The following is a 17,999-nucleotide window of genomic DNA, read 5'->3' as shown; positions in this document are numbered from 1 at the left end:
AAGAGACAGCGTCAGTCACTATGGATGCCAGAGGAGACAGCATCAGTCACTATGGATACCAGAGGAGACAGCATCAGTCACTATGGATACCTGAGGAGAGGAGACAGCATCAGTCACTACGGATACCTGAGGAGAGGAGACAGCATCAGTCACTACGGATACCTGAAGAGAGGAGACAGCATCAGTCACTACGGATACCTGAGGAGAGGAGACAGCATCAGTCACTATGGATACCCGAGGAGAGGAGACAGCATCAGTCACTACGGATACCTGAGGAGAGGAGACAGCATCAGTCACTATGGATACCTGAGGAGACAGCATCAGTCACTATGGATACCTGAGGAGAGGAGAGAGCATCAGTCACTATGGATACCTGAGGAGAGGAGACAGCATCAGTCACTATGGATACCTGAGGAGAGGAGACAGCATCAGTCACTATGGATACCTGAGGAGAGGAGACAGCATCAGTCACTATGGATACCTGAGGAGAGGAGATAGCATCAGTCACTATGGATACCTGAGGAGAGGAGACAGCATCAGTCACTATGGATACCTGAGGAGAGGAGACGGCATCAGTCACTATGGATACCTGAGGAGAGGAGACGGCATCAGTCACTATGGATACCTGAGGAGAGGAGACGGCATCAGTCACTATGGATACCTGAGGAGAGGAGACGGCATCAGTCACTATGGATACCTGTGGAGAGGACATAGCATCGACTCACAGTCGTCGCAGTAGGAGTTGCCACAGCAGGGAATGACCACAGCGTCAGTCACTATGGATACCTGAGGAGAGGAGACAGCATCAGTCACTATGGATACCTGAGGAGAGGAGACAGCGTCAGTCACTATGGATACCTGAGGAGACAGCATCAGTCACTATGGATACCTGAGGAGAGGAGATAGCATCGACTCACAGTCGTCGCAGTAGGAGTTGCCACAGCAGGGAATGACCACAGCGTCAGTCACTATGGATACCTGAGGAGAGGAGACAGCGTCAGTCACTATGGATACCTGAGGAGAGGAGACAGCATCGACTCACAGTCGTCGCAGTAGGAGTTGCCACAGCAGGGAATGACCACAGCGTCAGTCATCAGGTCTTTGCAGAGGAGACAGAGGAGCTCATCAGGGACTGGATCCTCGTCCTCCTCGGAACTGGACTGGTCCCTGGGGACGAACGGAGGCCTCTCCTTCTTACCTAAAGCGTAGGCCTCACTGTGGAGGGGGAGACACACACATAGAGGTTTAAGTACGGGTTAGAGGTCAGGGGTTAAAGGTCAGGCAAACCATAACCTTTCTAAAAGCTCGTGTCTGAGGTGGTTACTCAAATCTCTAAATAAATGTATCACTAGCCACTTTAAACAATGCCTCTCTATATAATGTTACCATACCCTACATTACTCATCTATATATATATATACTGTTAAACCAGCTATAATGTTACCCTACATTACTCATCTATATATATATATATATATACTGTTAAACCAGCTATAATGTTACCCTACATTACTCATCTATATATATATATATACTGTTAAACCAGCTATAATGTTACCCTACATTACTCATCTATATATATATATATACTGTTAAACCAGCTATAATGTTACCCTACATTACTCATCTATATATATATATATATATACTGTTAAACCAGCTATAATGTTACCCTACATTACTCATCTATATATATATATATATATATATATACTGTTAAACCAGCTATAATGTTACCCTACATTACTCATCTATATATATATATACTGTTAAACCAGCTATAATGTTACCATACCCTACATTACTCATCTCATATATATATATACTGTTAAACCAGCTATAATGTTACCCTACATTACTCATCTATATATATATATATATATACTGTTAAACCAGCTATAATGTTACCATACCCTACATTACTCATCTATATATATATATATACTGTTAAACCAGCTATAATGTTACCCTACATTACTCATCTATATATATATATATATACTGTTAAACCAGCTATAATGTTACCATACCCTACATTACTCATCTATATATATATATATATACTGTTAAACCAGCTATAATGTTACCCTACATTACTCATCTATATATATATATATACTGTTAAACCAGCTATAATGTTACCCTACATTACTCATCTATATATATATACTGTTAAACCAGCTATAATGTTACCCTACATTACTCATCTATATATATATATATATACTGTTAAACCAGCTATAATGTTACCATACCCTACATTACTCATCTATATATATATATACTGTTAAACCAGCTATAATGTTACCCTACATTACTCATCTATATATATATACTGTTAAACCAGCTATAATGTTACCCTACATTACTCATCTATATATATATATATATACTGTTAAACCAGCTATAATGTTACCTATACCTTACATTACTCATCTATTATATATATATATATATACTGTTAAACCAGCTATAATGTTACCCTACATTACTCATCTATATATATATATATACTGTTAAACCAGCTATAATGTTACCCTACATTACTCATCTATATATATATATACTGTTAAACCAGCTATAATGTTACCCTACATTACTCATCTATATATATATATACTGTTAAACCAGCTATAATGTTACCATACCCTACATTACTCATCTATATATATATATACTGTTAAACCAGCTATAATGTTACCATACATTACTCATCTATATATATATATATATACTGTTAAACCAGCTATAATGTTACCCTACATTACTCATCTCATATATATATATATATATACTGTTAAACCAGCTATAATGTTACCCTACATTACTCATCTATATATATATATATATACTGTTAAACCAGCTATAATGTTACCCTACATTACTCATCTATATATATATATATATATATATACTGTTAAACCAGCTATAATGTTACCCTACATTACTCATCTATATATATATATATACTGTTAAACCAGCTATAATGTTACCCTACATTACTCATCTATATATATATATATATACTGTTAAACCAGCTATAATGTTACCCTACATTACTCATCTATATATATATATATACTGTTAAACCAGCTATAATGTTACCATACCCTACATTACTCATCTATATATATATATATATATACACTGTTAAACCAGCTATAATGTTACCATACCCTACATTACTCATCTATATATATATATATATACTGTTAAACTGTTAAACCAGCTATAATGTTACCATACCCTACATTACTCATCTATATATATATATATATATACTGTTAAACCAGCTATAATGTTACCCTACATTACTCATCTATATATATATATATATACTGTTAAACCAGCTATAATGTTACCATACATTACTCATCTCATATATATATATACTGTTAAACCAGCTATAATGTTACCCTACATTACTCATCTATATATATATATACTGTTAAACCAGCTATAATGTTACCCTACCCTACATTACTCATCTATATATATATATATATACTGTTAAACCAGCTATAATGTTACCCTACATTACTCATCTATATATATATATATATGTTAAACCAGCTATAATGTTACCATACCCTACATTACTCATCTATATATATATATATATACTGTTAAACCAGCTATAATGTTACCCTACATTACTCATCTCTATATATATATATATATACTGTTAAACCAGCTATAATGTTACCCTACATTACTCATCTATATATATATATACTGTTAAACCAGCTATAATGTTACCCTACATTACTCATCTATATATATATATATATACTGTTAAACCAGCTATAATGTTACCCTACATTACTCATCTATATATATATACTGTTAAACCAGCTATAATGTTACCCTACATTACTCATCTATATATATATATATATATACTGTTAAACCAGCTATAATGTTACCCTACATTACCCTACATTACATCTATATATATATATATATATATGTTTAAACCAGCTATAATGTTACCCTACATTACTCATCTATATATATATATAAACCAGCTATAATGTTACTGTTAAACCAGCTATAATGTTACCCTCATCTACATTACTCATCTATATATATATATATACTGTTAAACCAGCTATAATGTTACCCTACATTACTCATCTATATATATATATACTGTTAAACCAGCTATAATGTTACCCTACATTACTCATCTATATATATATATATATACTGTTAAACCAGCTATAATGTTACCATACCCTACATTACTCATCTATATATATATATACTGTTAAACCAGCTATAATGTTACCCTACATTACTCATCTATATATATATATATATATATATACTGTTAAACCAGCTATAATGTTACCCTACATTACTCAAACCAGCTATATTATATTATATATATATATATGTTAAACCAGCTATAATGTTACCCTACATTACTCATCTATATATATATATATATACTGTTAAACCAGCTATAATGTTACCAGCTATAATGTTACCTACATTACTCATCTCATATGTATATATATACTGTTAAACCAGCTATAATGTTACCCTACATTACTCATCTATATATATATATATATAAACCAGCTATAATGTTAAACCAGCTATAATGTTACCATACCCTACATTACTCATCTATATATATATATATATACTGTTAAACCAGCTATAATGTTACCCTACATTACTCATCTATATATATATATATATATATATATATATATATATACTGTTAAACCAGCTATAATGTTACCCTACATTACTCATCTATATATATATACTGTTAAACCAGCTATAATGTTACCCTACATTACTCATCTATATATATATATATATACTGTTAAACCAGCTATAATGTTACCCTACATTACTCATCTATATATATATACTGTTAAACCAGCTATAATGTTACCCTACATTACTCATCTATATATATATATATATACTGTTAAACCAGCTATAATGTTACCCTACATTACTCATCTATATATATATACTGTTAAACCAGCTATAATGTTACCCTACATTACTCATCTCATGTATATATATAACATCTGCTAACCATGTGACCATTAACATCTGCTAACCATTAACATCTGCTAACCATGTGACCATTAACATCTGCTAACCATGTGACCGTTAACATCTGCTAACCATGTGACCGTTAACATCTGCTAACCATGTGACCGTTAACATCTGCTAACCATGTGACCGTTAACATCTGCTAACCATGTGACCGTTAACATCTGCTAACCATGTGACCGTTAACATCTGCTAACCATGTGACCGTTAACATCTGCTAACCATGTGACCGTTAACATCTGCTAACCATGTGACCGTTAACATCTGCTAACCATGTGACCGTTAACATCTGCTAACCATGTGACCGTTAACATCTGCTAACCATGTGACCGTTAACATCTGCTAACCATGTGACCGTTAACATCTGCTAACCATGTGACCGTTAACATCTGCTAACCATGTGACCATTAACATCTGCTAACCATGTGACCATTAACATCTGCTAACCATGTGACCATTAACATCTGCTAACCATGTGACCATTAACATCTGCTAACCATGTGACCATTAACATCTGCTAACCATGTGACCATTAACATCTGCTAACCATGTGACCATTAACATCTGCTAACCATGTGACCATTAACATCTGCTAACCATGTGACCGTTAACATCTGCTAACCATGTGACCGTTAACATCTGCTAACCATGTGACCGTTAACATCTGCTAACCATGTGACCATTAACATCTGCTAACCATGTGACCATTAACATCTGCTAACCATGTGACCATTAACATCTGCTAACCATGTGACCATTAACATCTGCTAACCATGTGACCGTTAACATCTGCTAACCATGTGACCGTTAACATCTGCTAACCATGTGACCATTAACATCTGCTAACCATGTGACCGTTAACATCTGCTAACCATGTGACCATTAACATCTGCTAACCATGTGACCATTAACATCTGCTAACCATGTGACCATTAACATCTGCTAACCATGTGACCGTTAACATCTGCTAACCATGTGACCGTTAACATCTGCTAACCATGTGACCATTAACATCTGCTAACCATGTGACCATTAACATCTGCTAACCATGTGACCGTTAACATCTGCTAACCATGTGACCATTAACATCTGCTAACCATGTGACCATTAACATCTGCTAACCATGTGACCATTAACATCTGCTAACCATGTGACCATTAACATCTGCTAACCATGTGACCATTAACATCTGCTAACCATGTGACCATTAACATCTGCTAACCATGTGACCTTTAACATCTGCTAACCATGTGACCGTTAACATCTGCTAACCATGTGACCGTTAACATCTGCTAACCATGTGACCGTTAACATCTGCTAACCATGTGACCGTTAACATCTGCTAACCATGTGACCGTTAACATCTGCTAACCATGTGACCGTTAACATCTGCTAACCATGTGACCGTTAACATCTGCTAACCATGTGACCGTTAACATCTGCTAACCATGTGACCGTTAACATCTGCTAACCATGTGACCGTTAACATCTGCTAACCATGTGACCGTTAACATCTGCTAACCATGTGACCATTAACATCTGCTAACCATGTGACTGTGACCAATAAAAATTAGATTTGATAAGTTGCTGTTTAGTCCTCAAATCAGGATATTTGAAACGTGGAAGGACACCGACATCAGGGAGGGGTCAGAGGTCGGAGGTAACTCACGCGTCTATCGTAGGGATGGCGTAGTGGCCGGTGTTGGTCAACAGGGGGGAGGGGGGGGTCAAAGGTCGGAGGTAACTCACGCGTCTATCGTAGGGATGGCGTAGTGGCCGGTGTTGGTCAACGGGGGGTCAGAGGTCGGAGGTAACTCACGCGTCTATCGTAGGGATGGCGTAGTGGCCGGTGTTGGTCAACAGGGGGTCAGAGGTCGGAGGTAACTCACGCGTCTATCGTAGGGATGGCGTAGTGGCCGGTGTTGGTCAACATGGGGGGTCAGAGGTCGGAGGTAACTCACGCGTCTATCGTAGGGATGGCGTAGTGGCCGGTGTTGGTCAACAGGGGCGGGGGGTCAGAGGTCGGAGGTAACTCACGCGTCTATCATAGGGATGGCGTAGTGGCGGTGTTGGTCAACAGGGGAGGGGGTGGGTCAGAGGTCGGAGGTAACTCACGCGTCTATCGTAGGGATGGCGTAGTGGCCGGTGTTGGTCAACAGGGGGTGGTCAGAGGTCGGCAGTAACTCACGCGTCTATCGTAGGGATGGCGTAGTGGCCGGTGTTGGTCAACAGGGGGGTCAGAGGTCGGCAGTAACTCACGCGTCTATCGTAGGGATGGCGTAGTGGCCGGTGTTGGTCAACAGGGGGTCAGAGGTCGGCAGTAACTCACGCATCTATCGTAGGGATGGCGTAGTGGCCGGTGTTGGTCAACAGGGGGGGTGGGTCAGAGGTCGGAGGTAACTCACGCGTCTATCGTAGGGATGGCGTAGTGGCCTGTGTTGGTCAACAGGGGGAGGGGGTCAAAGGTTGGAGGTAACTCACGCGTCTATGGTAGGGATGGCGTAGTGGCCTGTGTTGGTCAACAGGGGGTCAGAGGTCGAGGTAACTCACGCGTCTATCGTAGGGATGGCGTAGTGGCCGGTGTTGGTCAACAGGGGGTCAGAGGTCGGAGGTAACTCACGCGTCTATCGTAGGGATGGCGTAGTGGCCGGTGTTGGTCAACAGGGGGTGGGGGGTCAGAGGTAACTCACGCGTCTATCGTAGGGATGGCGTAGTGGCCGGTGTTGGTCAACAGGGGAGGGGGGTCAGAGGTCGGAGGTAACTCACGCGTCTATCGTAGGGATGGCGTAGTGGCCGGTGTTGGTCAACAGGGGGTGGGGTCAGAGGTCAGAGGTAACTCACGCGTCTATCGTAGGGATGGCGTAGTGGCCTGTGTTGGTCAGCAGGGGGGTCAGAGGTCGGCAGTAACTCACGCGTCTATCGTAGGGATGGCGTAGTGGCCGGTGTTGGTCAGCAGGGGGGTCAGAGGTCAGAGGTAACTCACGCGTCTATCGTAGGGATGGCGTAGTGGCCGGTGTTGGTCAACAGGGGGAGGGGGGGTCAGAGGTCGGAGGTAACTCACGCGTCTATCGTAGGGATGGCGTAGTGGCCGGTGTTGGTCAACAGGGGGAGGGGGGGTCAGAGGTCGGAGGTAACTCACGCGTCTATCGTAGGGATGGCGTAGTGGCCGGTGTTGGTCAACAGGGGGGTCAGAGGTCGGAGTTAACTCACGCGTCTATCGTAGGGATGGCGTAGTGGCCGGTGTTGGTCAACAGGGGGTCAGAGGTCGGAGGTAACTCACGCGTCTATCGTAGGGATGGCGTAGTGGCCGGTGTTGGTCAACAAGGGGGTCAGAGGTCGGAGGTAACTCACGCGTCTATCGTAGGGATGGCGTAGTGGCCGGTGTTGGTCAACAAGGGGGGTCAGAGGTCGGAGGTAACTCACGCGTCTATCGTAGGGATGGCGTAGTGGCCGGTGTTGGTCAACAGGGGGGGGGTCAGAGGTCGGAGGTAACTCACGCGTCTATCGTAGGGATGGCGTAGTGGCCGGTGTTGGTCAACATGGGAGGGGTCAGAGGTCGGAGGTAACTCACGCGTCTATCGTAGGGATGGCGTAGTGGCCGGTGTTGGTCAACAGGGGGAGGTCAGAGGTCGGAGGTAACTCACGCGTCTATCGTAGGGATGGCGTAGTGGCCGGTGTTGGTCAACAGGGGGTCAGAGGTCGGAGGTAACTCACGCGTCTATCGTAGGGATGGCGTAGTGGCCGGTGTTGGTCAACAGGGGAGGGGGGGTCAGAGGTCGGAGGTAACTCACGCGTCTATCGTAGGGATGGCGTAGTGGCCGGTGTTGGTCAACAGGGGGGGTCAGAGGTCGGAGGTAACTCACGCGTCTATCGTAGGGATGGCGTAGTGGCCGGTGTTGGTCAACAGGGGGGTCAGAGGTCGGAGGTAACTCACGCGTCTATCGTAGGGATGGCGTAGTGGCCGGTGTTGGTCAACAGGGGGAGGGGGTCAGAGGTCGGAAGTAACTCACGCGTCTATCGTAGGGATGGCGTAGTGGCCGGTGTTGGTCAACAGGGGGGTCAGAGGTCGGAGGTAACTCACGCGTCTATCGTAGGGATGGCGTAGTGGCCGGTGTTGGTCAACAGGGGGGTCAGAGGTCGGAGGTAACTCACGCGTCTATCGTAGGGATGGCGTAGTGGCCGGTGTTGGTCAACAGGGGGTCAGAGGTCGGAGGTAACTCACGCGTCTATCGTAGGGATGGCGTAGTGGCCGGTGTTGGTCAACATGGGGGGGTCAGAGGTCGGAGGTAACTCACGCGTCTATCGTAGGGATGGCGTAGTGGCCGGTGTTGGTCAACAGGGGGGTCAGAGGTCAGAGGTAACTCACGCGTCTATCGTAGGGATGGCGTAGTGGCCGGTGTTGGTCAACATGGGGGGTCAGAGGTCAGAGGTAACTCACGCGTCTATCGTAGGGATGGCGTAGTGGCCGGTGTTGGTCAACATGGGGGGTCAGAGGTAACTCACGCGTCTATCGTAGGGATGGCGTAGTGGCCGGTGTTGGTCAACAGGGGGTGGGGGTCAGAGGTCGGCAGTAACTCACGCGTCTATCGTAGGGATGGCGTAGTGGCCGGTGTTGGTCAACAGGGGGGTCAGAGGTCGGAGGTAACTCACGCGTCTATCGTAGGGATGGCGTAGTGGCCGGTGTTGGTCAACATGGGGGTCAGAGGTCGGAGGTAACTCACGCGTCTATCGTAGGGATGGCGTAGTGGCCGGTGTTGGTCAACAGGGGGTGGTCAGAGGTCGGAGGTAACTCACGCGTCTATCGTAGGGATGGCGTAGTGGCCGGTGTTAGTCAACAGGGGGAGGGGGTCAGAGGTCGGAGGTAACTCACGCGTCTATCGTAGGGATGGCGTAGTGGCCGGTGTTGGTCAACAGGGGGTCAGAGGTCGGAGGTAACTCACGCGTCTATCGTAGGGATGGCGTAGTGGCCGGTGTTGGTCAACAGGGGGTCAGAGGTCGGAGGTAACTCACGCGTCTATCGTAGGGATGGCGTAGTGGCCGGTGTTGGTCAACAGGGGGGTCAGAGGTCGGAGGTAACTCACGCGTCTATCGTAGGGATGGCGTAGTGGCCGGTGTTGGTCAACAGGGGGGTCAGAGGTCGGAGGTAACTCACGCGTCTATCGTAGGGATGGCGTAGTGGCCGGTGTTGGTCAACAGGGGGGGAGGGAGGGGGTCAGAGGTCGGAAGTAACTCACGCGTCTATCGTAGGGATGGCGTAGTGGCCGGTGTTGGTCAACAGGGGGGTCAGAGGTCGGAGGTAACTCACGCGTCTATCGTAGGGATGGCGTAGTGGCCGGTGTTGGTCAACAGGGGGGTCAGAGGTCGGAGGTAACTCACGCGTCTATCGTAGGGATGGCGTAGTGGCCGGTGTTGGTCAACAGGGGGTCAGAGGTCGGAGGTAACTCACGCGTCTATCGTAGGGATGGCGTAGTGGCCGGTGTTGGTCAACATGGGGGGGGGTCAGAGGTCGGAGGTAACTCACGCGTCTATCGTAGGGATGGCGTAGTGGCCGGTGTTGGTCAACAGGGGGGTCAGAGGTCAGAGGTAACTCACGCGTCTATCGTAGGGATGGCGTAGTGGCCGGTGTTGGTCAACATGGGGGTCAGAGGTCAGAGGTAACTCACGCGTCTATCGTAGGGATGGCGTAGTGGCCGGTGTTGGTCAACATGGGGGTCAGAGGTAACTCACGCGTCTATCGTAGGGATGGCGTAGTGGCCGGTGTTGGTCAACAGGGGGTGGGGGGTCAGAGGTCGGCAGTAACTCACGCGTCTATCGTAGGGATGGCGTAGTGGCCGGTGTTGGTCAACAGGGGAGGTCAGAGGTCGGAGGTAACTCACGCGTCTATCGTAGGGATGGCGTAGTGGCCGGTGTTGGTCAACATGGGGGGGTCAGAGGTCGGAGGTAACTCACGCGTCTATCGTAGGGATGGCGTAGTGGCCGGTGTTGGTCAACAGGGGGGGTCAGAGGTCGGAGGTAACTCACGCGTCTATCGTAGGGATGGCGTAGTGGCCGGTGTTAGTCAACAGGGGGGGGGGGTCAGAGGTCGGAGGTAACTCACGCGTCTATCGTAGGGATGGCGTAGTGGCCGGTGTTGGTCAACAGGGGGGTCAGAGGTCGGAGGTAACTCACGCGTCTATCGTAGGGATGGCGTAGTGGCCGGTGTTGGTCAACAGGGGGGGTCAGAGGTCGGAGGTAACTCACGCGTCTATCGTAGGGATGGCGTAGTGGCCGGTGTTGGTCAACAGGGGGAGGGGGGGTCAGAGGTCGGAGGTAACTCACGCGTCTATCGTAGGGATGGCGTAGTGGCCGGTGTTGGTCAACAGGGGGGTCAGATGTCGGAGGTAACTCACGCGTCTATCGTAGGGATGGCGTAGTGGCCGGTGTTGGTCAACAGGGGGGTCAGAGGTCGGAGGTAACTCACGCGTCTATCGTAGGGATGGCGTAGTGGCCGGTGTTGGTCAACAGGGGGAGGTCAGAGGTCGGAGGTAACTCACGCGTCTATCGTAGGGATGGCGTGGTGGCCGGTGTTGGTCAACATGGGGGGGGTCAGAGGTCGGAGGTAACTCACGCGTCTATCGTAGGGATGGCGTAGTGGCCGGTGTTGGTCAACAGGGGGGTCAGAGGTCGGAGGTAACTCACGCGTCTATCGTAGGGATGGCGTAGTGGCCGGTGTTGGTCAACAGGGGGGTCAGAGGTCGGAGGTAACTCACGCGTCTATCGTAGGGATGGCGTAGTGGCCGGTGTTGGTCAACAGGGGGGTCAGAGGTCGGAGGTCGGAAGTAACTCACGCGTCTATCGTAGGGATGGCGTAGTGGCCGGTGTTGGTCAACAGGGGGGGGGTCAGAGGTCGGAGGTAACTCACGCGTCTATCGTAGGGATGGCGTAGTGGCCGGTGTTGGTCAACAGGGGGGGGTCAGAGGTCGGAGGTAACTCACGCGTCTATCGTAGGGATGGCGTAGTGGCCGGTGTTGGTCAACAGGGGGGTCAGAGGTCGGAGGTAACTCACGCGTCTATCGTAGGGATGGCGTAGTGGCCGGTGTTGGTCAACATGGGGGGTCAGAGGTCGGAGGTAACTCACGCGTCTATCGTAGGGATGGCGTAGTGGCCGGTGTTGGTCAACAGGGGGGGTCAGAGGTCAGAGGTAACTCACGCGTCTATCGTAGGGATGGCGTAGTGGCCGGTGTTGGTCAACATGGGGGGTCAGAGGTCGGCAGTAACTCACGCGTCTATCGTAGGGATGGCGTAGTGGCCGGTGTTGGTCAACATGGGGGGTCAGAGGTCAGAGGTAACTCACGCGTCTATCGTAGGGATGGCGTAGTGGCCGGTGTTGGTCAACATGGGGGGTCAGAGGTCGGAGGTAACTCACGCGTCTATCGTAGGGATGGCGTAGTGGCCGGTGTTGGTCAACAGGGGGTCAGAGGTCGGAGGTAACTCACGCGTCTATCGTAGGGATGGCGTAGTGGCCGGTGTTGGTCAACAGGGGGTCAGAGGTCGGAGGTAACTCACGCGTCTATCGTAGGGATGGCGTAGTGGCCGGTGTTGGTCAACATGGGGGGTCAGAGGTCGGAGGTAACTCACGCGTCTATCGTAGGGATGGCGTAGTGGCCGGTGTTGGTCAACAGGGGGGTCAGAGGTCAGAGGTAACTCACGCGTCTATCGTAGGGATGGCGTAGTGGCCGGTGTTGGTCAACATGGGGGTCAGAGGTCAGAGGTAACTCACGCGTCTATCGTAGGGATGGCGTAGTGGCCGGTGTTGGTCAACATGGGGGTCAGAGGTAACTCACGCGTCTATCGTAGGGATGGCGTAGTGGCCGGTGTTGGTCAACAGGGGGGTGGGGTCAGAGGTCGGCAGTAACTCACGCGTCTATCGTAGGGATGGCGTAGTGGCCGGTGTTGGTCAACAGGGGAGGTCAGAGGTCGGAGGTAACTCACGCGTCTATCGTAGGGATGGCGTAGTGGCGGTGTTGGTCAACATGGGGGGTCAGAGGTCGGAGGTAACTCACGCGTCTATCGTAGGGATGGCGTAGTGGCCGGTGTTGGTCAACAGGGGGTGGTCAGAGGTCGGAGGTAACTCACGCGTCTATCGTAGGGATGGCGTAGTGGCCGGTGTTAGTCAACAGGGGGGAGGGGGGGGTCAGAGGTCGGAGGTAACTCACGCGTCTATCGTAGGGATGGCGTAGTGGCCGGTGTTGGTCAACAGGGGGGTCAGAGGTCGGAGGTAACTCACGCGTCTATCGTAGGGATGGCGTAGTGGCCGGTGTTGGTCAACAGGGGGGTCAGAGGTAACTCACGCGTCTATCGTAGGGATGGCGTAGTGGCCGGTGTTGGTCAACAGGGGGGAGGGGGGGTCAGAGGTCGGAGGTAACTCACGCGTCTATCGTAGGGATGGCGAGTGGCCGGTGTTGGTCAACAGGGGGGTCAGAGGTCGGAGGTAACTCACGCGTCTATCGTAGGGATGGCGTAGTGGCCGGTGTTGGTCAACAGGGGGGTCAGAGGTCGGAGGTAACTCACGCGTCTATCGTAGGGATGGCGTAGTGGCCGGTGTTGGTCAACATGGGGGGGTCAGAGGTCGGAGGTAACTCACGCGTCTATCGTAGGGATGGCGTAGTGGCCGGTGTTGGTCAACAGGGGAGGTCAGAGGTCGGAGGTAACTCACGCGTCTATCGTAGGGATGGCGTGGTGGCCGGTGTTGGTCAACATGGGGGGGTCAGAGGTCGGAGGTAACTCACGCGTCTATCGTAGGGATGGCGTAGTGGCCGGTGTTGGTCAACAGGGGGGTCAGAGGTCGGAGGTAACTCACGCGTCTATCGTAGGGATGGCGTAGTGGCCGGTGTTGGTCAACAGGGGGTCAGAGGTTGGAGGTAACTCACGCGTCTATCGTAGGGATGGCGTAGTGGCCGGTGTTGGTCAACAGGGGGGTCAGAGGTCGGAGGTAACTCACGCGTCTATCGTAGGGATGGCGTAGTGGCGGTGTTGGTCAACAGGGGGTCAGAGGTCGGAGGTAACTCACGTATCGTAGGGATGGCGTAGTGGCAACAACAGGGGGTCAGAGGTCGGAGGTAACTCACGCGTCTATCGTAGGGATGGCGTAGTGGCCGGTGTTGGTCAACAGGGGGTCAGAGGTCGGAGGTAACTCACGCGTCTATCGTAGGGATGGCGTAGTGGCCGGTGTTGGTCAACAGGGGGGTCAGAGGTCAGAGGTAACTCACGCGTCTATCGTAGGGATGGCGTAGTGGCCGGTGTTGGTCAACATGGGGGTCAGAGGTCGGAGGTAACTCACGCGTCTATCGTAGGGATGGCGTAGTGGCCGGTGTTGGTCAACATGGGGGTCAGAGGTCAGAGGTAACTCACGCGTCTATCGTAGGGATGGCGTAGTGGCCGGTGTTGGTCAACAGGGGGGTCAGAGGTCGGAGGTAACTCACGCGTCTATCGTAGGGATGGCGTAGTGGCCGGTGTTGGTCAACAGGGGGGTCAGAGGTCGGCAGTAACTCACGCGTCTATCGTAGGGATGGCGTAGTGGCCGGTGTTGGTCAACATGGGGGTCAGAGGTCAGAGGTAACTCACGCGTCTATCGTAGGGATGGCGTAGTGGCCGGTGTTGGTCAACAGGGGGGTCAGAGGTCGGAGGTAACTCACGCGTCTATCGTAGGGATGGCGTAGTGGCCGGTGTTGGTCAACATGGGGGGTCAGAGGTCGGAGGTAACTCACGCGTCTATCGTAGGGATGGCGTAGTGGCCGGTGTTGGTCAACAGGGGGGTCAGAGGTCAGAGGTAACTCACGCGTCTATCGTAGGGATGGCGTAGTGGCCGGTGTTGGTCAACATGGGGGGGTCAGAGGTCGGCAGGTAACTCACGCGTCTATCGTAGGGATGGCGTAGTGGCCGGTGTTGGTCAACATGGGGGGTCAGAGGTCGAGGTAACTCACGCGTCTATCGTAGGGATGGCGTAGTGGCCGGTGTTGGTCAACATGGGGGGTCAGAGGTCAGAGGTAACTCACGCGTCTATCGTAGGGATGGCGTAGTGGCCGGTGTTGGTCAACAGGGGGTCAGAGGTCGGCAGTAACTCACGCGTCTATCGTAGGGATGGCGTAGTGGCCGGTGTTGGTCAACATGGGGGGTCAGAGGTCAGAGGTAACTCACGCGTCTATCGTAGGGATGGCGTAGTGGCGGTGTTGGTCAACATGGGGGGTCAGAGGTAACTCACGCGTCTATCGTAGGGATGGCGTAGTGGCCGGTGTTGGTCAACAGGGGGTGGGGGTGGGTCAGAGGTCGGAGTAACTCACGCGTCTATCGTAGGGATGGCGTAGTGGCCGGTGTTGGTCAACAGGGGGAGGTCAGAGGTCGGAGGTAACTCACGCGTCTATCGTAGGGATGGCGTAGTGGCCGGTGTTGGTCAACATGGGGGGGGTCAGAGGTCGGAGGTAACTCACGCGTCTATCGTAGGGATGGCGTAGTGGCCGGTGTTGGTCAACAGGGGGGTGGTCAGAGGTCGGAGGTAACTCACGCGTCTATCGTAGGGATGGCGTAGTGGCCGGTGTTGGTCAACAGGGGGGGGGGGTCAGAGGTCGGAGGTAACTCACGCGTCTATCGTAGGGATGGCGTAGTGGCCGGTGTTGGTCAACAGGGGGGTCAGAGGTCGGAGTAACTCACGCGTCTATCGTAGGGATGGCGTAGTGGCGGTGTTGGTCAACAGGGGGATCAGAGGTCGGAGGTAACTCACGCGTCTATCGTAGGGATGGCGTAGTGGCCGGTGTTGGTCAACAGGGGAGGGGGGTCAGAGGTCGGAGGTAACTCACGCGTCTATCGTAGGGATGGCGTAGTGGCCGGTGTTGGTCAACAGGGGGGTCAGAGGTCGGAGGTAACTCACGCGTCTATCGTAGGGATGGCGTAGTGGCCGGTGTTGGTCAACAGGGGGTCAGAGGTCGGAGGTAACTCACGCGTCTATCGTAGGGATGGCGTAGTGGCCGGTGTTGGTCAACAGGGGGGTCAGAGGTCGGAGGTAACTCACGCGTCTATCGTAGGGATGGCGTAGTGGCCGGTGTTGGTCAACAGGGGGGTCAGAGGTCGGAGGTAACTCACGCGTCTATCGTAGGGATGGCGTAGTGGCCGGTGTTGGTCAACAGGGGGGGGGGTCAGAGGTAACTCACGCGTCTATCGTAGGGATGGCGTAGTGGCCGGTGTTGGTCAACAGGGGGGTCAGAGGTCGGAGGTAACTCACGCGTCTATCGTAGGGATGGCGTAGTGGCCGGTGTTGGTCAACAGGGGGGTCAGAGGTCGGAGGTAACTCACGCGTCTATCGTAGGGATGGCGTAGTGGCCGGTGTTGGTCAACATGGGGGGGTCAGAGGTCGGAGGTAACTCACGCGTCTATCGTAGGGATGGCGTAGTGGCCGGTGTTGGTCAACAGGGGGTCAGAGGTCAGAGGTAACTCACGCGTCTATCGTAGGGATGGCGTAGTGGCCGGTGTTGGTCAACATGGGGGTCAGAGGTCGGCAGTAACTCACGCGTCTATCGTAGGGATGGCGTAGTGGCCGGTGTTGGTCAACATGGGGGTCAGTAACTCACGTCTATCGTAGGGATGGCGTAGTGGCCGGTGTTGGTCAACATGGGGGGTCAGAGGTCAGAGGTAACTCACGCGTCTATCGTAGGGATGGCGTAGTGGCGGTGTTGGTCAACAGGGGGGGGGGGTCAGAGGTCGGCAGTAACTCACGCGTCTATCGTAGGGATGGCGTAGTGGCCGGTGTTGGTCAACAGGGGGGTCAGAGGTCGGAGGTAACTCACGTGTCTATCGTAGGGATGGCGTAGTGGCTGGTGTTGGTCAACAGGGGGTCAGAGGTAACTCACGCGTCTATCGTAGGGATGGCGTAGTGGCCGGTGTTGGTCAACAGGGGGGGGGGTCAGAGGTCGGAGGTAACTCACGCGTCTATCGTAGGGATGGCGTAGTGGCCGGTGTTGGTCAACAGGGGGTCAGAGGTCGGAGGTAACTCACGCGTCTATCGTAGGGATGGCGTAGTGGCCGGTGTTGGTCAACAGGGGGGATCAGAGGTCGGAGGTAACTCACGCGTCTATCGTAGGGATGGCGTAGTGGCCGGTGTTGGTCAACAGGGGAGGGGGGTCAGAGGTCGGAGGTAACTCACGCGTCTATCGTAGGGATGGCGTAGTGGCCGGTGTTGGTCAACAGGGGGTCAGAGGTCGGAGGTAACTCACGCGTCTATCGTAGGGATGGCGTAGTGGCCGGTGTTGGTCAACAGGGGGGATCAGAGGTCGGAGGTAACTCACGCGTCTATCGTAGGGATGGCGTAGTGGCCGGTGTTGGTCAACATGGGGGGTCAGAGGTCGGAGGTAACTCACGCGTCTATCGTAGGGATGGCGTAGTGGCCGGTGTTGGTCAACAGGGGGTCAGAGGTCAGAGGTAACTCACGGTCTATCGGGGATGGCGTAGTGGCCGGTGTTGGTCAACATGGGGGGTCAGAGGGGCAGGTAACTCACGCGTCTATCGTAGGGATGGCGTAGTGGCCGGTGTTGGTCAACAGGGGGGGGGGTCAGAGGTCGGAGGTAACTCACGCGTCTATCGTAGGGATGGCGTAGTGGCCGGTGTTGGTCAACATGGGGGGTCAGAGGTCGGAGGTAACTCACGCGTCTATCGTAGGGATGGCGTAGTGGCCGGTGTTGGTCAACAGGGGGGTCAGAGGTCAGAGGTAACTCACGCGTCTATCGTAGGGATGGCGTAGTGGCCGGTGTTGGTCAACATGGGGGTCAGAGGTCGGAGTAACTCACGCGTCTATCGTAGGGATGGCGTAGTGGCCGGTGTTGGTCAACATGGGGGGTCAGAGGTCAGGAGGTAACTCACGCGTCTATCGTAGGGATGGCGTAGTGGCCGGT

The 17,999-nt window shown here is 50.7% G+C and overlaps 1 protein-coding gene across 1 annotated transcript in view; it reads right to left on the bottom strand.

Annotated features, from left to right (window-relative positions):
* Window positions 1-17,999, bottom strand: part of LOC135570237 (E3 ubiquitin-protein ligase RBBP6-like) — an 85,298-nt gene that overhangs the window by 32,864 nt on the left and 34,435 nt on the right. The window contains exon 8 of the mRNA XM_065016347.1: window positions 1,043-1,215. Coding sequence (XP_064872419.1) covers window positions 1,043-1,215 — 173 coding nt within the window. The remainder of the gene's footprint in view (window positions 1-1,042; window positions 1,216-17,999) is intronic.

The sequence above is a fragment of the Oncorhynchus nerka genome, unplaced genomic scaffold (assembly GCF_034236695.1).
Source record: "Oncorhynchus nerka isolate Pitt River unplaced genomic scaffold, Oner_Uvic_2.0 unplaced_scaffold_1007, whole genome shotgun sequence".
NCBI classification, from domain to species: domain Eukaryota; kingdom Metazoa; phylum Chordata; class Actinopteri; order Salmoniformes; family Salmonidae; genus Oncorhynchus; species Oncorhynchus nerka.
The sequence above is the reverse complement of the archived record's forward strand: the minus strand, read 5'-3'. Positions and strand labels throughout refer to the sequence as shown.